General features: G+C 39.8%; 1 protein-coding gene across 3 annotated transcripts in view; it reads right to left on the bottom strand.

The window, feature by feature from the left end:
• The window catches only part of DCLK1 (doublecortin like kinase 1), a 350858-nt gene extending 328922 nt beyond the window's left edge, over positions 1-21936 (bottom strand). For all 3 annotated transcript variants that reach the window (XM_050937227.1, XM_050937228.1, XM_050937229.1), the window contains exons 1-2: positions 21552-21936; positions 10683-11029 (exon numbers count right to left, since the gene is read on the bottom strand). In XM_050937227.1, the coding sequence (XP_050793184.1) occupies positions 10683-11029; positions 21552-21927 (723 nt within the window). In that variant the 5' untranslated portion in view covers positions 21928-21936. The remainder of the gene's footprint in view (positions 1-10682; positions 11030-21551) is intronic.
• Between the last annotated feature and the right edge of the window lie 1404 nt (positions 21937-23340).

The following is a 23340-nucleotide window of genomic DNA, read 5'->3' as shown; positions in this document are numbered from 1 at the left end:
TGAAATAATAGTATGTACCCCTTTATTTATTCCTGTCACTGGAAATTCCCTTTGACTGCTACAATCCTGCAATCACTCACGCACAGACTTATCTTTACTATCAAGAAATTAATAGGGTTACTGACAGTAATAAAATTAAGCATGTGCATAGGTGTGTGCAGGACCACAGCAGTGGCCAAAGGGTGTTAAAAATAATCCAGCTGACTAACCAGTGATATACAGCCTAACAGTTTTGAATTACAGCTCTCCCAGGCAAGTCAATATTCCCCCCAGCCCCCGCACTATTCACCAAATAGTTACAGGTGACATCATAACATTAACTTGTGAACATAAAATACACCAACACAGGACACACACTAGAACATGTTCAAAGCAGAAAGTATTTCATACAAGAGCGGGGCCTAATAGAGAGTGAATTTTAAAGAAATGCAAGGGACAGTAATGAACAGCTGAGGACATGTTTCTACTTACATTAATCCAAAGTAGTTACTAGTTCAGGCTTGGTTTTGTTGTTTTTGAAGCGAAATACATTACCATTTTTTGGTTTGGATATCTCAACACAGCCAGATTTTTAGATCAGACTTTCCAAAGCCTAACCAAACATACATAAACATTTTTTTAATTTTGTCGCTTGATTTTTACCATACTAAAAGTTAAAACTGACTTTTAAACTACACTATAAATACGGTGCTGAGCTAAAAGAATTTTAGCTATTCAAAACAATTCAATTTTAGTAATTTTCCTCTTATGAAAGATGCATAACAGTGTCCAAGAGGCTTTTCACATTGGAAAGTGCAGTTATCAAAATAATAAAAAACTAATAGTTGCAGATTAAGCGGATAAAGATTTTGAGCTGGTTAGTTCTTTTGTCACCATTAATTATCTAATTTTAGGTCCATGAAGAGGAGGAAGGAAAATACACAACACAAGAAGAGAAGACTACAAATTAAGAAAAGATTCTCTGACATTTCGACAGACCTATTGTTTGTTCTACATCGTCTTGCGAAAATGGGCTTTTGTTTTTTGTACACATGGAAAGATTTACTAATCAGCAACTAGCACTTCAAAACATTTTGGGGGTGGGGGAAAATTTACTGCAATGAACAAACTACATAGCAAGTCTCCTGGCAGCCTTTAAGAACACAGGATATATATTAAAAGTTGTGTCCATTTATCCTTTTACATAGGGACACAAATCAGATATTAGGAATGGTAATATACAAAAACCTGTAGGAGAACACTTCAATCACCCTGGATACACAATAGCAGATTTAAAGGTAGACATCCTGCAGCAAAAAAAACTTCAGGACCAGACTTCAAAGGGAAGCTGCTGAGCTAAAGTTCATCTGCAAATTTGACACCATCAGCTCAGGATTAAACAAAGACTGTGAATGGCTTGCCAACTACAAAAGCAGTTTCTCCTCCCTTGGTGTTCACACCTCAACTGCTAGAAGAGGACCTCATCCTCCCTGATTGAACTAACCTCATTATCTCCAGCCTGATTCCTGCTTGCATATATATATATATATATATATATATATATATATATATATATATATATATATATATATATATATATATATACATACACATACATACACACACACACACACACACACACCCCCCTCTGGAAATTTCCACTACATGTATCCAACAAAGTGGGTATTCACGAACGAAAGCTCATACTCCAATACGTCTGTTAGTCTATAAGGTGCCACAGGACTCTTTGCTGCTCCTCTAGTCAAGTTATTCATCACACTATGCTTGTGTGATTTTTTTAGGTGAGGAACAAACACACACTTAAAAAACTACTTCCATTTTAAAACATCATGAAAGATCCAAGTTTGACGAACACTATGTGTTCTGTGCTTCCTAGAATCATATGTCACTCAGCAGTATAGTTGCCAACTTTTCAGTGGCTGGATCAGTAAGTTTGTTTCAATTTTTGGCATAATAGTATAGCCACACAATGTCATGCAAAGAGTCATCAATAGCATGGAGGGGGAACCTAGATTAAAAAAAGAAAAAAAAAAAAAAAAAAAAAAGGGAGGTCTGCAAAGCAACTACATAAGAAATTAAAGTCTTCAGCAACGCTCCATATCTCCTTTGTTGTGTGTCTTCAATGAGAAAAAAAAAAGTGTCCTAACATGGAAAAAAGGCATTCATTTTAACACTTCTCAAAATGCTTAAGGTTTCCACTTGTTTCTGTGAAGAACCATCTGTCACACTTATGGCATATGAGGGACTATAGTCTTTTTGAGTTAGCAGTGGCTCAGGTTTGTGTGTTTAAGAAAGTGCAACATTGCATAAAGACTCCCTGATTAATAGCTGGATGCCCTTACGGTACAGTAATACACTTTTACACATTTCATGACGAAAGTTCATCTGCAAACCCTCACTATGGTTCAAATTATAACAGTTTCTCTTCTGCACAGCATGAAAGTCAATATATAGGTCACTGAAGACAGAATTATCTCTTCTTAATTTTCAAAATAAGCCTAAAGTTCATAAGAGATGCCAATTAGCAACCCTGAAAACTCCTATTGTGAGGAATTGAGAGAGAGATTTTAAAAGCCAGGGCAACACAACTGTCAGCCTTAGTTTAATAAGAACCAAAATTAGACAAGTGAACACACTCACTGTTTTCAATTAGGAACAGGCATCTGTCTACTCCTTTAAAGGAGGCACACTTATTTGATTAACAATTCAAATGATTAGTCGATGTCAAAACATACCACCAATACAGCCTCCTGAAGCCAGAAGGGGAAGTTAGCTCATTCATCATGCTTCTGCTTTCACACCATGACACTCTCAATTGCCAAAGAACCTTCTAGAACCCTCCAAAGTCACTTCTTGGCCTTTCACTGAAATGTAAAGTTTTTCCCAGCATGAGGAAATCATGGTGTGTATTTACAAAAGAAGTCTCATTTTCCTTTGTGAAAGGTTATTACTAAATGCTTCAAGACTCTTCACTATCCACACCTTAACTATCATCTTCTATACTTTATCAAGATGTCAATTGCCACCTCCAATCAGCCTACAGTGCCTTTGGCCTTCATCACCTACTACTTGTGATTTTCAAACAAGCACTTCGGACTTTCTCCTATGCAGCCCTTCATGCCTGGGAGGAGATCCCCACAAAGCTCTCTCTATCTTTCTTCAAATGCCTCAAGACTCTGATGTGATGCCTGCAAAAAAAGTGACAACTCTAAGCGACTGGTATCCTGTGACAACTGCCTACCATGAGGACAAAAACAGTTGTCTTGTTTCATTGTACTCCCCTATATTTCTGTATTGACTGGTTGTCCTTTGTCTTACTGGTCAAGTGAAATAAGGCATTATATGCAACGCGATGGCATTTCTCTGTCTGTAACCAAGAACTTTTAAGCACTGCACCTCATCAGTTCCAAAATTTTCAGAAAAATGTTCAAGGGTATCAATGAGCAGGACTCTCTCTATATATATATTTTTTAATGAAAATCTAAGAACTGGAAGGGGAAAATGAGGACCACAAAAGAGCCTGATATCTGGTTAGCAGACACAGAAGCGTCAGCCCTGTAATAGTCTATAGATCAAAAGCTGATTGATGGTTATCATCATCACCTTCCACCAGGGCTTTGGAGCGGTGCTCCAGCTCCACTCCAGCTCCAGGCAAAAACCTGCAGCTCCACTGCTCTGGAGCTGTTCGGCACTCCGCTCCAAAGCCTTGCCTTCCACAATTACAATACCCTCTTTTTAGCTCCTGCCCATTCTCCCAATAGAGTTTTAAAATGTTGGCATCTTGAATGACTTCTCCCCCAGGCAGAAGAAATAAAGACGAGGGAAGGGGACTCAGAGCATCTGCCATGGAGGAAGAAGGGAGAGTCAGAGACTCTCTGCAATCTGCCTACATAAGGTATATGGGGCACACAGTGAGCTTCTGAGAGGAATTACAGGAATGCAAAGAGTCCCTGGTGCATGCAGTGAGCACTACAGAAGCAATGAAGTGTGTGACCCTCTAGTATTTACTTCAATTATACATTATAAACTCTTTGAGGCAAGGACAATCTTCAACACAAAGAGGTCCTGCTACCACACTAATACATCTTCCAAACAACTATAGCACAAGCAATAACAGTGCAATCTTCCCCACACACTGCCTCGCCAAAATGCCTCAGTCCTAACCAGAAGTCGCTAGCTCAGTCTACATTTGGTTTCTTAATTGAGAATGACAAGCTTAGACTCTATATATAACCTGAGTAACACCACCATTTTTGGATTTGGTCCATCAGAAGAGCTGTAACTGTCTGCAGTGTAGCAGAGATGTTAGCATTATAGCACTCGAGAGATCATACGAAAGACACACTGGTACATTCTGCCAATATCTTTAAGGCAAGGACTTGTTTTAAATCACACATCTTAATTGGAGTGGGAAAACAATTATGAAAATAAATCAATGAACATGTCATATTTGATCAACTGTCTTTTATACATCCAAAAAACCAGGAGGTGAACTGACATTTCAGAGCACAGAAGAGCAGTCACTGCGGATCGTGGATGAGTACTTTTTAAACTTTACGTAGTGTTGTCTAATTGGTGACTTCTTTGGTCTACACTTACATACATCCTAGGAGGTGAATAAAACCGCCTTTCTGTGGAAAGCAATACACAAAGCAAGGTAACTAAACAGTATTTTGACAGACTTGCATTGCTTGTCTACATCAGAAATAAAAAAAAAACAAAAACAAAAAAATCCATCAGATCTTTATCCCTTCTTTGAAGGGCGAACCTGGCCAAAATTTACTGTGGACAATATGACCAAACGAAACTGAATACAAATAATTTGAGAGATTTTTAAAATCTTTCCGAATGACAGCCCTTTGATAACTCTTGCGTCTATGTGCACAATTCAGATTTTCATTGGTTACACGCACCATATTTCTGGGATTATACATCCATCCCCATTTTCTAAGATTATTCCATGAATGTAAGTGATTTACAATATTCAGCAAAATCTGCTGCAGAGAACTGCATTCCATTTACGGTTTATAATCTTGCAAGTGTAAGCCATGTCATACATATATTATATTGGAAAGGCCCTTGTCATAGGTCCAGTTGACCACCCCTTCTTGGCCACTCACCAGATTGCTGTGAGGGGATCCGGTCACTGGATCCTCTGAGTTTACGCCTCCGGAGTCTGAAAAGAGCCCTAGCACCATGCCTATTTTAATGACCTATGGGCATGCTCTTGAGGTGCAGATCTTCTGTCAGCCCTTCATGAGAACTGTGACTATTTGTCCCCTGCCCAGCCCCTAGATCCAGTGCTGAAACTTGCCCTATAACTTGAAAACACACTCCCCAAGAACTTCAGCTATGCAGGCACTTCGGCTGCAGTTTTTACTCCCTCAGGGAGGCACGATAAGATGCATCACATAACGTATATAGACTTTGCACAGGATTCTAAAACACAAACACACACAGATCTATACAAAAATAATAAACCCTACATGCATTTCCCAGCCTCCATTTCCTAATCTCTCCAGAGCATTATTTAGCCTTGGGTCAAGGTGGTCTGGGGCCATCCAGGGTCCTTATGTTTTAGTACATGGCTTGGTTTCTGAAACAGAGAGCCCTTCTTCCCCAGGTCTCCTCCTCTGATCTTAGCCAGTCCATCCCCTCTACCCGCGCCCCCTTCCCCCCGCTCCCCCCAAATTTCCTGTGTGCTGTCCAAGATCTTTCCCTGGTGAGTCTTTTTATAACCTCCTGCTTGGTCATCTCTGTCTATGTCCTGCTTGGGAAATTTCCACTTTCTCCATTCCCTCAAGACAAGAAGAGGAAGTATCTTCCCCATCTTACCTAGACTAGCCTCCCAGGAAACACAATACCTCAAAGTGCTTCAATGTGAATAAATTGTTGAGTTTTAACAACTCATTATTGTCTCTACTTTGAGACATACATGCTCAAAGATTTGTCTGCAATGGTGGATACACAGAGGCCTTTCATGACCCAGCAATTTCATAACGTCAACCAGAATTCACTAGTGGTACCAAATCATCAGAAACCTAAATGGGCCTTCCATTAAAGTGACATAATTTACAATTTCCATTATTGATTTGTTCCCCTTTCAGAGCAGAGCGCTCAGGCTACAGTTTGACAAGCTTGTGACATATTTCAATCCCAAGCAATACCTTTGGGGTCAATATTATATTAAGTGTATGTATTACTGTGGGCCAGCGACTGTAAGCAACTCCAGGAGGGAGAGTTATCACAATTCCTTCAGGAACCAAAAACTGAGTCTCTCTGTTTGGAGAGAGAGGGAGGTAATTAAGGTAATCACTTATGTTAAAAACACTCCAGAGAGATATAACACCTGAAGGAGGCTTGCATATACTAGTTCAAACTGTTTTCTTCAGCAACCAGAAAAAACAAAGAAAGGGCTTTTGATATTAAAAAGGCTGGGCGTAAGCTGAGTTAGGACCTTCTTTCTAATCCAGCCATTGGACAGGAACCTTCTGTGCAAGAGGGACTCCCACCCTTGTGGAAGGGTTGGAAAAAACTGTGCCCTACTTACTAGGGCCCCCATGAGATTGATGAGTGATTCCTAGTATGCTTAGTGCGTGTCTAAATCAGTTTATTGTTTTTAACATGTTTTCTGAGTAATGCCTTTACTTTAACAATAAACATACCACACAAAACTCTTTCTAAGCAAGTAACTGTTGGCAATATATAGTTCAAAGCCCTCAAAGAAAAAACAAAACCACAGGCACTGTTAGGAAGACTGGAGATATCACAGTGGAAAGCAGGGACTTAGTAGCAGGGACTTTGTAGCCTTAAAACCACCCCAGTCAGAAAGAATGGATGCACAAGCCACACGTTCCAAAAACAAAGTTCATGCTGATGGGCCCTCAACCATCACTGAGGAATTTTAAATCAAGAGTGGAGGGGGAGAGACAGGGAAAGATGATTTTCAAAAGTATCTAGGGTAGGGTGACCAGACAGCAAGTGTGAAAAATTGGGATGGGGGTGGGAGGTAATAGAAACCTATACAAGTGTTATGTGCCAAGAATTAGGGTTTTCGAAACCAAGGAGAGAAAAGGAAAAACAGATGTAGGAAGTTATACAACTAAGTTTTGGGGCATAAATGGCCTCCAGACTTCCAGCTTTGCTACTCTTCTCAACCCATAGAATAAGGAGGAGAATAAACTCCTCAAAATCCAGCATCTCTAAAATTTTAAAAGGCTACCACTTAAATACTGTATCTCTGGAGACAATTAGCCAATAACTATTCTGTAACATATTAAGTAAGATGGGGCCAATCAGCTGGAGGGGGGGGACAAAACAAGGTGGAGAAATGTATCTTCTTCGTTCATGTCTGGTGGCAGACCTGTAGTGACACTAAGAAAGGGCGGGGGGTAGGCGGGAAAAAAACAGTGCCTGCATCCAACACTAAGAGTATGTCGGACTCTTGTTAGAGACCTTTGTGGATGGGCAATTCATATGTGGTCCTTTCATAATCTGATGGGTTTTTAGAAAAGTCAAGGAAATACTGTGCATAAAGAATTTCTTTGTTGCTAAATTTCAGAAGAATAATCCTAAAAGAGCCTTACTCTCTTATCCTTACACAAAATTACTTTTTCTGGCTCAAGAAGCTTTACAATTTTGCTGTTTTTTAAATTAGTGATGAAAAATCTAATCACAGATTTATTAGACTTAGCTGCATATTGAAGGGATAGTGTAGGGTTTTCCAGATCCTTCCCAACCACTAACAAGAACCACTAAAAGAAGTCTTCAGCTGTATGTACTATTGGAAACATTTTGGATTTACCATGGATTTCGTCCCAGCAATCATTCACAATGCGAGTTTAGCAATAAAGAAATCCATTATCATGCTCCTAATGCCAAATGGGAGAACAGGATTTTGGCAGAGTAAATGGAGAAGCAATTGCCTAGCAGAGAAGGAGGCGAGAGGGACACAATAACTTCCTCTTACACAGAGGCGACCAAGAAGTTATTCCTGCTGAGTGCAAAAATCTTTGGATTTCCCTTTCTATTAGCTAAGTTGTTTTATGCACTCTGCAGACAGTCTCTTACAGACAATGGGGCATAATTTCTTCCTCTCCCACCCCCTCACCAGCGCTTACTACAAGTCTTAGGCAGCAGACAATACTACTTCAAACAGAAAAAAAATAGAGATAGAGAAGGGCATGTTTGTCAGGGCACCCATCTCAAGGAGGCTCCAGTAGTCACAAGGTTTACTGGCTAAGAACTGGACGTAGAATCTCTCAGGAACACCACTGATTTGAACTCGTCTCAGATGTCACAGCTTGACAAGAAATCCAGCCAACCTGTGATATCACCACAGTTAGAAACATCCAAGTCTTATGTCTGGCAGCTAGATCAGTCCTATCCGATTTCAAACTTCTGATTGCAGAAGAAGGAACAAAGTATTCTAAGAAACAAGAGGAAAGAGTTTGACTAGGGTTCTGTTTGGTTTGTTGTTTGTGTTTCTGAAGGGTGTGGACTGTAGAAGAGAGTGGATATGAGGAGTCAAAGCACTTTCCTTGAAGCAAGTTTAAAAATAAGCTGAAAAACTTTCAGTGAACTCATTACCAAGAAAAAAGACACATTGTACTGATACCCCTGCAGTCCGGATTCCTCCATGTGCTACAAAACTCGGCATTTACATGGTGCTTTATAAAACATTCAGAGTGTTGTACAAACATTAATTGACCCTCAACATCCCTGCGAGATGGGCAACTACAATATTTTACAAACAGGTATAACAGGAGGTATCAAGAGGTTAAGATACTTGCCTTGTAACCTTGACAAGACAAATTCATCCATCAATCTAGCTTCCAATTCTCAAAAAGGTGGATTGACTACAGCCAAGGGAGAATAGTGTCTACACTGAAGCACTACAGCAGCTGTGCCACCGTATCAGTTTACGAGTAGACATTCTTAAACTATGCTGCCTCATCTCACAAAAGAAGTACACCATGGACAGCAGTTATACTACATTCCTCACACATGTGCTTCAACTCTGAGGGACCACAGGGCAGGCTGAATGCCATGTACAGTCAGTCTTCGTCTTCTCTGCCAAGACTGCCAGCGAATCAGTTGCAAGATGGATATTTCAGATGCATACCCTTAAAAACTAGGAGCTGGACTTCGATCACCAATGCAAGTGTCACATGTAGGTTATTAACCTGCAGATGGGAATGGATTTTAGTCACTACAGACTTGGCCCTTATTTGAGGTAAAATATTGTTTCCCATTACCATTCCCTGAAGTTGCCCTCTCACAGCTTCTCACTGCTGACATCCAGTTTTTCCACTCTGTACTGTCTCACGGGAGTTACCAACTTAAGAAAAAAATGATACTAATCATTCTACATGAAGTGTTTTTACTGTACATGGGACTTTGGGAGATGACAATGAAGTTGTGCTGTTCCTCAATGTCTACTTCTTATATTGTGAACTGGATAGCGTCTCAAGATACAAATATTCTCAGGCAGTCTGCTCTCCTACAATCCTGTCAGCTACAGGCATGCTTACATGAAAAATATTTGGACACTAACTATTGCAAGAGAGAGGGGAAGACTTTAAATGCAACTTTTTTTCCTGCTTCGTTTTATCTCTACATTTTGTATCTGTGCTATTTCCTTTGGGTAAGAGTTAACATTTATAAAATACCACATCCCCCCTTGTTTACCTGCAGCCATTGCTGCTCTAATTGATTCAGATCACACTGTAGTTTGCCTCTGTCCTCCTGCGAGTTTATTACCTCTTCAATATTTATCATCCATATATTTTAAGATTAAATTTACATCAAAAGAAAAAAAACACCAAAGCAATAGGGCACATTACACAGAAGAGAGTGGTCATTTATATTTACTTGGTCAAAAAAGCCTCTAGAATTTGAACAGTGTTTTGGTCGGGCTACATTTAGCAGAAAAAGACATTGCTTAAATATATATGGTTTTGGAAAGATGAAAGAGCTCTTTGGACCATCTGGAAGAGATTTGTTGACAAGTTTGGGCACCATGGGTCAACAGGCCCCATGCCGCTCTCTGTCTGAGGGAAAGTTCCCACCCACCTTTTTTCTGAACTTTAAACTATCCTATTGTAAAGAAGTTGTTACAACTGTGAAATTATGCCTCAAAAAGTAAAAGGTACATTTTCTATGCAAATATATTACTGTTCAATACAATGCGATGTGTCCTCGTTGTTAGAATTACAGACACTAAGAACAATGGTTCATAATACTGTTACAGAAAAGAAAAAAGAAAAAAAAGAAGACAAGTTAAAGAAATGAGTTCAGCATACTTTAGTATCACATTCTTCATTCTGGCTTTCTGACACATACATTTTCAAAGCCAGCATAGCAAATTTGATTTGTGGCAGATTAAGAGCTACAAACACACATAAATAACCAGACCATCCATTGAGGCAAAGTGGCAAACTATTCCTGAAAAGATCTTTTACTAAAATTATGCTTTTTGTATCAATCAGTATACCCAAACCTCTAACTTAAAAATTTATATCAACCTTATTCAGGAGACCAGCAGTGAACACCAGTCATGGAGCACCCATTGCAAAAAAACTAACTAATTACCATATAAGTTACTAAAAGTGATGACAAGACACTGCATTTTTGGGGGGTAGGGAGAGGTTTCTAGAGATTATTAAAATGAAATCTCTTACTTGTTTTCCATCCAGTGTGTACAGGCGTTTAACCACTCCCGAATCCAGCTTGATGGCATCAGTTATATCAGTAAGAACCTGTTCAAATGAATGTGCTGTCTTCTTATTAAGCAGAATCCGGACTGCTTTACGTGGCTTCACACCACTCCTGATGATGGTGACCAGTTTAGGCCTAATGAAATCTTTATTCTCTCTTGCATCTGAAGGACTTCCTTTGGCAGCGGCAAGAGACGGCATCGTACGGGAAGTGGATGTTGTCTTAACATTCACTGACCAATTTGGGTTTACATTCTTCGTGTACTCCAGTTTTTTGAAAGGTTCTATTGAACCACACACATAGCTCTCCCCTGAAGGGAAAAAAGAAAAACACGTCAGACCAATATGTCAGACCAATGCAAAAAGACTTCTTACACAACTACATCCTATTTTTGATATGCCCTGTATCAATCATGTCTTTTCTCTCCTCTCCATCCTCTCTGCTAAGACACTGCAGATCATAATATGGTCTTCGAAAGATGCACTTTGCCACCTATTCACAGCATAATATCAAGAAACTACATTTACACACTGGATTAAAGCAGCAGTTTTCTTATTTGCAAGTTTTTCAGACAGTTTTTTAAATATACTTTGAATACTCCATTGCTGCTGTTTAATATAGATATGCAACAAGCAGAGTTTTCCAAACCCCTCCCCCCAACAGATTATTTGAAGTGGCCCTCTGATTTCATGTCTTCAACAGGATTTTCAGAGGCTCGCAGTGCTGTATACAAAACATAGGTCTCACATACTTTTGAAGTAACAGTACACAATAGTACTAGGAAAAATAATTTAGAAATAATGATATTTTCCTTAAAATAAGGTTCTCAACATTTGAACTTAAAATTGTGTTAATTTCATAGTGAATAATCAGAGGCTCATTTTTTTAAAACAAAGTTGAAAACTTAAACTAATATGGAAAGAGTGAATTAAAATGACAGATTTCACAATGTTAAAATACTTCTGGCCCAAAAGTTACAAAGCTTAACCACAGTGTTAAAAAACTGATTAAGGTCACTAGAAAACATTTCCATTAAAGATACCATTATAATATTTTCTGTTTAGAATTAAGCATTTCCCCTGAAGCACAAACACTATATCAGTGCATGAGCCAAAAAAATCCACTCTGTACCACCATAACAGGAGAGAGTACAAATCACTGGGAAAAAAAAAAATAAATATATCTAGGAGAGCAACTGCAGGTTTCTGTTTGTGTGTTATTATTAGAGCCCTACCAAATTAACAGTCAATTTTGGTCAAATTCACAGTTATAGGATTTTTAAAAAGTCATAAATTTTTTAATTCAGCTACTTAAATCTGAAATTTCACGGTGTTGGAATTGTAGGAGTCCTGACCCAAAAATGAGCTGGGGGGTGCAAGGTTATTGTTGAGTGGGGGGGGGTGTGCGCAGTACTGCTACCATTACTTCTGCACTGAGCGGCAGCTGTTGGACAGAAGCCCAGCTCTGAAGGCAGAGCTGCTACTACCAACAGCACAGAAGTAAGGATGGCCTGGTATGGTATTGCCACTCTTACTTCGACACTGCTGTTGGCGGGGTGCTGCCTTCAGAGGCAGCAAAATGCCTGGGCAACAGCCACCACTCTCTGGCTGCTCAGCTCTGAAAACAATGCAGAAGTAAGTGTGGCAATACCACAACCCCCCTAAAATAGCTTTGTGACCTCTTTGCAACTACCTTTTGGGTCAGGACCCCCAATTTGAGAAATGCTGGTCTCCTTTGTGAAATCTGTATAGTATAAGGTAAAAAAACACAAAAGACCAGATTTCATGGTTTGTGACGCATTTTTCAGGGCCGCGAATTTGGAAAGATCCTAATTATTACAAACCTAAAGTCAGTGGACAAAGGAGAAATGAGCTTTTAGAAAGTAGTCAAATAAGGAGAAGTTAATGGATCTCTGGACCAAGTGGGATGTCATTCTATTCACATGGCGCAGCATGTAAACAGGCATTGATGTGTGAAGATATGCAAGTGTCAAGACTATCATCACTGGAGAAATAGAGGGGCTGGGGACAGAAAGATCAGATAAGACCTGAGACCTATGCCAGGATGGATCTGTGTGTTGCCCAAAAGGTAACAATGAAAAGTTAAGTGCTTGATGAGGTGAGCAAGGTGAAGCCAGTGGAGGGACTCAAAAGGAGGAGGCAACAGCGTTAGCAGAACAAATGAAGAAGATAATCTTTAAGGCCATTATGGAGGAAGATTGATACTATAAGAATCTCAGAAAGGCCAGCCAGGAGGAGATTACAGTAATCAAAATAAAAAAAATTGTAAGAAGGCTGGATTGTCTCTTTAAACTGGACAATAAAATGCCAGGAGGGCAGGGGAAGAGAAATATTTAATCACATTTTATTCATGATGTAGATTCAAGTTTGCAATAACATTTCAAATGTCATTGCAAAGCCTAGGTGTTAAGAAATGACTGACCAAAATAACCCCACTTCTGCTCCTTTTATGAGAGACAGAGTTAAGCACTTCCTTTACTACAAATGTACATAGCTGGTAGCCTCAGAACAAAAGGATTTAGCGATTAAATGTAGTAATGATCTAAGTGTGATCAAACAAGGTAAAAGAGAATGTGTCTGTGTCCCTGACCAATATTTTTAGCACTAACTATTCCATTGTTGCAAGGTCAAACACTATGTAAGTGCTCCCTCTTTGTGCAAAACATCTCATCCATAGATTTCAAGAATTTTAAAGTACAGCTATTAATATAATCAGAATTTCCTTTAAAGAGTGCTTTACAGACATATGTTTTATGCAGTAAGTCAATACACTGTATAGAATGGGTTTACTTTTGATAGAGAGGAACTCGTGTCAAGGTATTTTAGGCCCTCTTACATTAACAAAGCCACTTATTTCTGGGCATTCACAATCAATAGCAAAATAGTGTGTGTCTACTTAGGTTTATTAAAATAGTTTGCAGGCTTTTCTGACAGTTACAAGTTTACATTAAGACGGTGTTGTTGCAACACGGCAACTGACTGAGCAGTCAACGAATTAGAGGAATACTGTCTAGAAAAAAAAATAATCATTTTAGAATGTTGTCATATTTCCAAGGGGCAGGCTACCTCCATTCTGCATTATAGTTTACAGCTAAATATCAAGCTACCCAATATATATTATGGATTTTTACAACTATTACCACCCCAAAAGACAGACCATTAATGTACCAAGCATGCAGGATTTGCCCCCTTTTTTCCCAAATAAAGCTTTGGGTAGCCCATTCTGCATGATCTGCAGAACTAGGTCCCTACTGAATAGCAACAGAGGAGTGAGCATGTCATGGTGCAAGTATTTACTCTTGGTTATCGTATTAGTAGCTACCTATAAAACAAACAAAAAAAAAAAAAAAAAAAAAAAAAGGAGTGAGAAAGCAGTCACTGATTTTGCTGGCTTGTATGCCAGACTTTCCTTGGCAATTTTAGCTGCCAGTTTTACTGCAGCATTGCACCAAACAGTGATATCATCCTTCTACTAAGGTACATTTTTCCTGAAAGGGAACAGCCTAGATTTCACTTGGTTCTAAACGTTTATGTAAATTTAGGTAACTTGCTCTACCTAAACTGGATTGTTATTTTCATGGCTTTTTGTTTGTTTTAAAGAGGAGGAGGAAGACTAGATGCAGCTTATTTTTTAAGTAGTCTTGAAGTTGTGATGCAATATGGTAAGCTTCCAATAGAGAATTACAAATATATCATTTACCATAGGACAACTTCAGGGAAGTCAGTTTGCAGCTGTGGGAGTTGCACGTATGTTCCTAAAGGCCACTGAATTCAGTGCTTGAGAAGTGTATTGTATTTGTCCTGTCCTACGCAAACTACACCCTGATTTCATAGTGATGCATATATGCAAGCTTTTTAACACTGAGGCCCCAATTCAGGAAAGCATTTTTAATCCAGGGAAGCACCTCAGCACATTTAACTTTCCTGAATCAGGACCCTAATTGATAGCGGTCAGAAAGTTCAAAGTTAAGACTAATCCTCCCACCTTAATTGCCTTTGTGATAAGACAAGCCAGTCAAAATGCAAAGAGTGTTCACCTTGATTCTGTTTCCTGTTCTGAAAATATCTTTTTTCCCTTAGAAGTTTGATTAAAGGGAAACAAAAAAGTATTTCTGTGACTAACATGGAGTGCTGGAATTATGTCAGTGCTCATCAGGGCTAGGATCCATAATCCAATGAGGAGATTCAGTATCTCTCTTCCACTCTATACTGGCAGCCACAGAACGAGAGTTAATTTTCCTTAAGGTTCACTCACAGTTGCTATGAGGCAAGTGTAGACACAGTTGTAAACATTTAGCCATTGTTTAAATAAGAGCCTCAGTCTAAAGAAGAGGAAGCCCCGTAACCTGGGGCTTGAATAAGGATTGGCTGGCTGTGATTCAGTCCAAACAAGACTGAAGCAATTTGGAGAAGGTGGAGGAAGGAGGAAGACAAAGGAGTATGGAAGCAATCCCATCTTTCAACTTGGACTTTGTCAAAGCTCACAATTGGAGGGGCTTGCTGGAATTTCAGGTGCTTCACCGTGTCCAGGTAGCAGCAGTGGCTGGGACGCTTGTTAATAGCCATAAAGTTGCAGTCACTCTTTCCCCTTTTATGGGGGATGGGGACAGTGGCTGAAATTTGGTAAGGGCCGGTAAGGGCCAATAGCAAATGACTACCTGACCCCAGAGCAAAAGGGAAGCAGAGAGGAAATGTGTGTCAAAGAGATGTCTCAGAGGCACAATGTCTCATAGGGGCTACTCCAGGGTTATGAAGCTGAAGTACTATGACTTGTTTACAATTGTGCTTAAAAAGACACAATCTAGCCCTAATCATATGCCCTGGCTATCTGACAACTAAGGGAGCAGTGAAGGAAATTATAGCCATTGACAAGCATTTATAGGGTATAAACACAAAAGAGGGTGAAACTTAAATCAGTACAAAATTAAGAGACACAGAACTAAAGCAACGGGAAAGCATGCTGAATAACAGGAAAGTGGGTGATGTTTCACGTACGATTTACTTATTGGCTCAATAATACACAAGCGAACACGTTACAAATTCTGAGAGTGCTCAGCATTTAAACTAATGTGCTGTTATACTAATCCAAGTAGAATAAAAATCTTAATATTCAAAGCCATAGATGACAGCAATCTTTAAAAAGAAAGAAACTTAGGCTTAGTCTATGCCTGAAGAAAAAAAAATTACCCACTGGACTGGTCTACATTTGCCAGCAAAGGTAGTTTTTCCAGTGCAGAACTGTTCTTATATGACGTGCTGTGCTTGTTCTCTTTAAAAGATCTGTAAAAGATGACCACTAAGAGGCAAAATGTCTGCTAGGAGGAGAAAGCATTAATTCTTTCTGTGAACATTCTAAGAAAAGGAGCAAAGTTGCATTTTAGTTGCCCTTTTGGTCTTTTCTAGTATGTTAATATTCTCTTGACTAATGTGTCCATTATCCTGCTCATCAAGCTTTTAAGTGGGTGGAGTTAAGGACTAGAGGTAGAGCCTGGTCCTTTTCCTAGCCTGAGATACTGCAGATGGCCTTACAGGGGAGCTTCCTGGCCCTCGTGGTTGGACAAGGCCAGAAGAGGGTAATTAGCTGGTGGCTAAGTTATGTGAGTGGGAAAGGGTGATGGTTGCCTGTCATGCAATTGCATGTTCAGCATCTGAAGAATGGAGAGTGGATATGATTACAGCTGCTATTAGGGATGGAACTGTTCGCCATCTGTGAAGCCAGCAGGGATTTTGAGGCATGGTGGCAGTGGCAGCCAAACAAATTGCAAGTGCCTCCTGGCAGCAGGTGACTATTGCAAGTATTGATCAACAGGGGGTCTGGTTCCAGAATAAAACAGAATTGGAGGTGGATTAGGGGAAGGCATCTCCTAAAGAAGATGGGCAATGAGGCTGGATCTCCTAAAGTCTAGTACAAGGAGGAGACAGCTGTCTCCTCCCCATCCCCTTAGCCCTCATGTGCGGGGAAGGCAATAGAGTCCCAGGATAATTGGGTGGAGCAGTGATAGTAGCCTTCCACCAGATGGAATGGACTACAAAGACAGGATGACAACCAAACATTAAGTGTTGCAGATGTTCAAAGCCCTGATTCTACAAACATTTACACATATGCTTAATTATGCTCATGTGTGTAGTGCCATTGAAGCCCACTGCACGATCTACAGATGCTCAGAATACCGCTGCAAAGATCACTTTCCTAGCCTGTCATTTTGACCATGTTACCCCTCTTTGAATCCCTCCATTTTATCTCCTTTCTCTATCTCAAACATCAGCAATTTGTCTTCACTCTCAAGGCCTTCACAGCTCATCTCTCACTCGCTACTGAAGGGAGAGCTTCTGCTTTCAAGTAGCCCATGATGCCAGCCTCTATCACCCACTTACCAAACAAGCACCTTCCTTCTTTCTTCTACACTGCTCCCCATGCTTGGGGGGAGCTCCCTAGAACCATGCACAAAGCTACCTCATTACTCTCCTTTCAAACCCTCCTTTGAGGTAAGGCCTACCAAAAAGTTTCACAACAATTAGGTCACTGATGACCCGATACATCTGCCTGCCATGTTGACCAATATTGTATCATTGTTTCCTTGTACTCCTCTGTCTGCATCCATCTGTTTTATACTTAGATTATAAACTCTTTGGGCCAGGGATTGTCTTTTTGTTCTGTGTTGTACAGCACCTAGCACAATGGGATCCTGGTAAATGACGAGGGCTTGTAGGCACTATGGGAATACAAATAAAATAAGCACAATCATGGCCATAGAGTTCATGGTTTATTTCTTTTTGGTAATTGGACTATTACCACAAGAGCTAAGGTTGAGGAATATATAACCCATGTTTTAAAGTTTTCACGCTTAATCCAATCTATTATTGTTCTTAATTAAGACGTACAACAACAGTTCTTAAGGCTCAGAACTGCAAGTCCACCCTTTCTTGGGTCCACTTAATATACTTCTATGAATCCCCAGGGTTTATGTGGAACAGCAAGATAAATTAAGTGTTTGCCAATTCCTGAGAGTTGTGTACAGAATAGATAACTTAGTCTTGCTACATTTCTATGATCAGGTAGTATTTGCAATATGTAAATTTCTGGATTTCATTTGTATCAGGAGGAATGAAAATATCTTCACCTTTTAGCACCCAAATCCATGTATAGTAAGTCAGTGTTCAGAAGCTATTTACAACATTAGATTTGACAGCAGAAAGTAACTCTAAAAGCCATTACAGTCCTTGATTTGGCTGAGGTGAAAGGAGAAGGGAAGGTAGCAAATTACGGAGACACTGAAGATCTGTGCACCTTTCCTTAGCAAAACCAAGGCATTTCCTATACTATAGGTCTTATTGCCAAAGAAATCGGAGTTGAATTTTTCAAAGTAGCCTAGTAGATTTTAATTTAAATTAATGGAAGACGCATCTACGATTCCTAAAGTGTTTTGGGAAAAAAAAAAAAGAAAAGAAAAGAAATTTCACCTGACTGGTCATTTCAGGAATTAGGCTTCCTGCATACCAACAAAGAATAATGCTGATGCAAAGCAGCCAATTTTCATCCAATTTGTTCCTTCGGAACTACCTCCCACACAGCTCCATTATAGCCACATCCTTACAGCCAAGAGCATCTCTCTCCAGAGCCTGTCAACACTTTTCATGAGTCATCCTAGGAAGACAGACAAAGTCCTCCCTCGCCCCACTCCTACGGGAAGCATGCAGCATTCTCCTCAGTGGAGAGGGAAGGATAAGAAAAGAAAGAACTCTGAATTTCAGAATGAACCATCACTAGTTACAGGGTTTGCACCTAAGGGCATGTCTACATTTACAGTGCAGCAGTGGCACAACTATACTGGTACAGTTGCGTTGCTGCAGTGTACGTGGTGAAGACGTTCTATACAGACAGGAGAGAACCCTCCCATTGGCATTAACCCCTGACCCACCCCATGAGTGCCAGAAGCTAGGGGCAGTGGGAGAAGCTTCCACCAACATAGCACTTATACCAGCTTACTTATGTCGCTCACTGAGATGGAATACTCACACCTCTGAGCGACGTAAGTTTTGCCGACATACATGACAGCGTAGACATAGTCTCATCAAAAATGTAACTTCCATCAAAAAGAAAGGAAAATATCTGAGTGAAAAAGATCTCACGAAGTTAGTACACGTAGTGAGAAAGCATTAGTCTAATCATAAAACACAATGCAACACTTGACATATTAACAGCCTGAACAGGAATGTAACTGGGGAAGTGGCAAAGCCAAGTGATTTTCCAGCTCTTTAAACAAAAAGCAACAGCGGCAAGCTAATTATTGCTGTTATAAACTAGCAAAGTCTGTTAAATTTGAAAAGAAAAAAAGAAAAAAAAAAAAGGTTTAAAAAAAAAAACAAAACTCATTCCATTAACAGCCAGTGAGTGACTCTGTACTCTGCATTGTTCCGATTGGCTTGTAAATCTGTAGAGTATTCCATCTTGCAGTTTTATACAAGTACAGCACCAGATCTCCAGAACAAACCAACTCTTTTTGGGTGAGGCAAGCACGTATTTTTTAATTATACACAAGGATTTACTCCTTTCAATCCTACCAGTGGCACATAGAAATAGGAATATACATTTTAGATTTGAGCATTACACCAACACTCCCAGTGGAGGGGTAGGCACAGGAAGAGAAGACATTCGGTTTGCCTGCCCCAAAATAACCAACTTTCTCTCTCTAATTAAAAAAAGGGAGATTTTCACTTTAAACACTGGTATTCCAATAATCAATAACATCCACATTATTTCACAGGTTGGCAATAACTGATAAATTACTAGATAAGTGCATCAGCTGATCAGGTTAAATTTGCAAGGTAATTTAATTTTAATATACCCTCTGCATCATGTTCACTGTCCTTGATAGCTGGCTTTTGCATAGGTTTTAGCTACAGCCAGTCAGCATTTATATTAAGGACATTTGCTTCCTGGTGACTGCATCAGTAAATAGTATGAAGAGCTCAATTAATTATTTAAAAGAAAAGAGAAGCATTGTCCTGGAATAGATAGCAATGGCTATTTCTTTCACCGCCCTCCTGGTAGTTACTTTCCCCCAGCCTAATATAAATACTGCACAGGTCTACTATTGCTCCAATCCTACCTTGGAATCTGAAACCCCGAAACCAGAGTTATGGGCTTGAACCTGCAATCCCTTACTTATGAGAGCAGTCCCACTGACACTCAAGCACCCATCTTTCACTCAAGCACTTCTACATGGTCTTTCATTCTGCCTCCTACGCAGGGAGGAGCTCTGTAAAAAATTCCTCCTTTACCACTTTGTCCTCTTTCAAACCCCTCCTTAAGACCTTTCTCCGCTATGATGCCTACAAAAATCCCTTGACAACAGCTAAGTATTTTGTGTACAGAGATTGCTTTGTTATGCCAAATATATTGTTTATTAGTATCTTCTTTCCTTCCTCATATTAGTTTCTCTACCTGTTCCCTTCTCACCATATGCTGAAATGATTAGTTGTGTCACAAGGACATTAAAAAAACCCAACACAAGTGGAGGGTACAGCACTTAGTACCTCACTGAAGCCTCTAGCCATTATAGAAATATAAATAAATACCTACTTAAATCAATAGGACTGCTCACATTAGTAACAATTAATAGGTCAGGACCAAATTTGCAGGGTTACTCAAGGTATTTTTGTTTAAGAGTAGAATAGTACTAAAAAGTGTGAGGACTCTTCTTCCCTCCTACCCACATAGGCAAAGATTTACCTTTAAGTTTTGCTAAAATACATTCACACAGTTAAGGCCACAGGCTGGGCTGACAGCAGGTCTCTCATGTTACTATGTTTGGGGATTAAATTATGTTTTATCCTTTCCTCTGTAAAGCTCGTACACTCCAGAACTATAACTGGAGCTCCGTTCCACTTGACTAGGAAGAAAGTTAGACACTAGGTTTCTTTATTCTATTCTGAGAACTGTTCTCTCTGTGTGGAGAAAGAAGCCAAAGGCAAGACAGCAAGTATCTTGGAGTCAGTGTCCTGCACTTGAGGCGAGGGAGCCCCAGTTTAGAAGATGACTCTGAATTTGGAGTTCCCCAGCACTAAGGAACAATGTGTATTCCACTGCTCATGGGTTTGATATCACCACTGCATTGCAGGAGAAATAAAATGGCAATTTATGGTTCAGACAATGGGCCCTGATTGAGCTGAAGAGTGACATTCGCATTTATCATAGAACCTACTTTTACTTCTGTTAAGTAACTGGAGTACTCTCCACCCACATACAGCAAGACATTTATTGGAGAGGAACAACTAGAGGTCTTCACTATGAAGTGAGAGAAATTCTTTAAACCCCATCAGTACTGGCCCTTAGTATCACTGAGGATGTCTGCTGTTTTAACAAGTAGATAAATAAGGGTACCAATGGCTTGATATAGTTTAGTTTACAACCCTTCAGCAAGGTTTTAACATGAAAGTAGGAACTGTCAGAGAGCTCTGAAATCTAGGAGGGCTACCATGAAGGGAGAAGAAAGGGAAAGGTCACCACTTTCAGAAAGGAATATAGAACCCATGGTCCTAAAAGGAGACAAATAGCTTCCTCCTAAGTGCAAGTAGACAGTATATGCTTCAAGCTATGATTGAGATGTAGGTTCCCCCCCATGAGAAAAGAAAAGCCTAGGTGATCATTTGAATCACAATACTATGTACTCCTCATATTTGTGGAAAGTTAGTCTTGAAGAAGCTCAAAATATATTTGAAATATTAAGCATGCATTAATGCAAATATAACAGTGGTAAAAGTAAAGTAGTGATACAGATAGGAACTTTACACCCTGCCTCTCTTATTCACCTTCCACTAGCTGGTCCAAAGTGGAAATCTTCTTGGCACCATCAATGGTGTAGATTGTTCTCACTCCCTGGGGCAGATTCACATTATCAGACAGAGTTCGGGTCAGATCAGCCAACAGGGCCTCAAAAGATCTAAACCGGTCGGGGGAGATGGCATAGACAATCCCTTTAAAATACCGGTCTCCGTTGCGATAGAAACGAACTTTCTTGGCTTTTTTCTCAGAACTGAGCGTTTGTAGAGTGCGGGTTCGGTAAAAGCTGCAGTGGGCACTGTGGGTAGGGCTAGGCAGACCATTTACCCGTGACCCTCTGCCATATCGCTGTGCTTTATCACGCTCATCAAAGTGTTCCAGCTCCATATCTCTTCCAAAGGACATCTTTGATGTAAATCTGAGATGAGAAAGAGAAAGAATTCAATAGATAAAGTATTTTTAGAACTCCATTTAGAGCTCATAAGAATTCAGTGTACAAATAAAACACTATAGGAGGCTCTCCTGTAGAGTGATCAAGGTTAATCAGTTAAACCCTGCTACATTTTTTTAAAAACCATAACTATACAGCACATTGAAAAACGTTGCTCACCAGAAAGCAGACTCAGTAACTTAGTTGCCATATTTATACTATACCAAGAAGCAGACCATCACCACCACACAAAAAAATCTTTAGATCAAAAACTAAGGAGACATATGATGCCTATGTGACATTAATATATGGTACAAAGTTGAGCTACTGGGAAGAAGAGCAGCTGAAGTGGTTTTCGCTAGTCTTGCATCCAAGTGAAGCTTCCAATCCTATTAAAAGTGACAACCAACTCACTCATGCTCTCAGCATTGCTCATTCCAAGTCTGACCACAAAGAAGTTACCACTTAGTGGATTATATTTACTGACAGCCAATGAGTGACAACCAATTAAGAACATTTCAGAGGAAGCAGTCATGTAGGTTAGCAACAGAAATCCCGGCTATTAATACAAGTGAGTTGGCTGTGTTGGTCATTTTCACAGATGAAAAAGTCTTGCTCCAGACAGCCATTACATCTTACCTCACCCCATGTTCTACACTAGACTGATTGGAGTTAACACCACTCCCATACCAACAACCACGCACTGAACAGGTGGAGGCACTCAATTACCACAGAACAAACAGACATGGTTAGTAGGAGCTCCTGAAACTAATATTATCCACTGAGCAAACTATCTTACAGAATATACAAGAAAGGAGTAAAGCAGTAAATATCCTTTACTAGTGTTCAGAATTTCATAGATTATCAGTGTTGGAAGGGACCTCAGGAGATCATCTAGTCCCAACCCCCTGCTCAAAGCAGGGCCAATCCCCAAATGGCCCCCTCAGGGACTGAACTCACAACCCTAGGTTTAGCAGGCCAATGCTCAAACCACTGAGCTATCCCTCCCCTATCCCTGATAGTTTTTCCTGGTGAAAAATCTGTAACTCCAGTTGGAATAAATCACTGACTGATTGACAACTTGAGAAATATTATGAATTAGCAACTGATGCCAGACACCTGAGACAACCATAAATAAGGCTCCAGCATGACTGGGTTCTTAATTGAATGATTCCAACTTTTTAATATAGCACATACTGTGAAGATCTAAGCCACTTTATTAATATGTAAGGGAATGTGTAGCACTCACTCCCTTTTTTCAAGGTATATGTATTAAAAAGAATCCTGAACTAATCTTGTGAAAAACATAAAACATATGTTACTGCAACTGTTATGTCAGTCTTCATCTCTATATAAATAAATCCTTCAGTTGTGTTTGGTTTGTTATT

This window comes from Gopherus flavomarginatus, chromosome 1, assembly GCF_025201925.1.
Source record: "Gopherus flavomarginatus isolate rGopFla2 chromosome 1, rGopFla2.mat.asm, whole genome shotgun sequence".
Taxonomy (NCBI): Eukaryota; Metazoa; Chordata; order Testudines; family Testudinidae; genus Gopherus; species Gopherus flavomarginatus.
The sequence above is the reverse complement of the archived record's forward strand: the minus strand, read 5'-3'. Positions and strand labels throughout refer to the sequence as shown.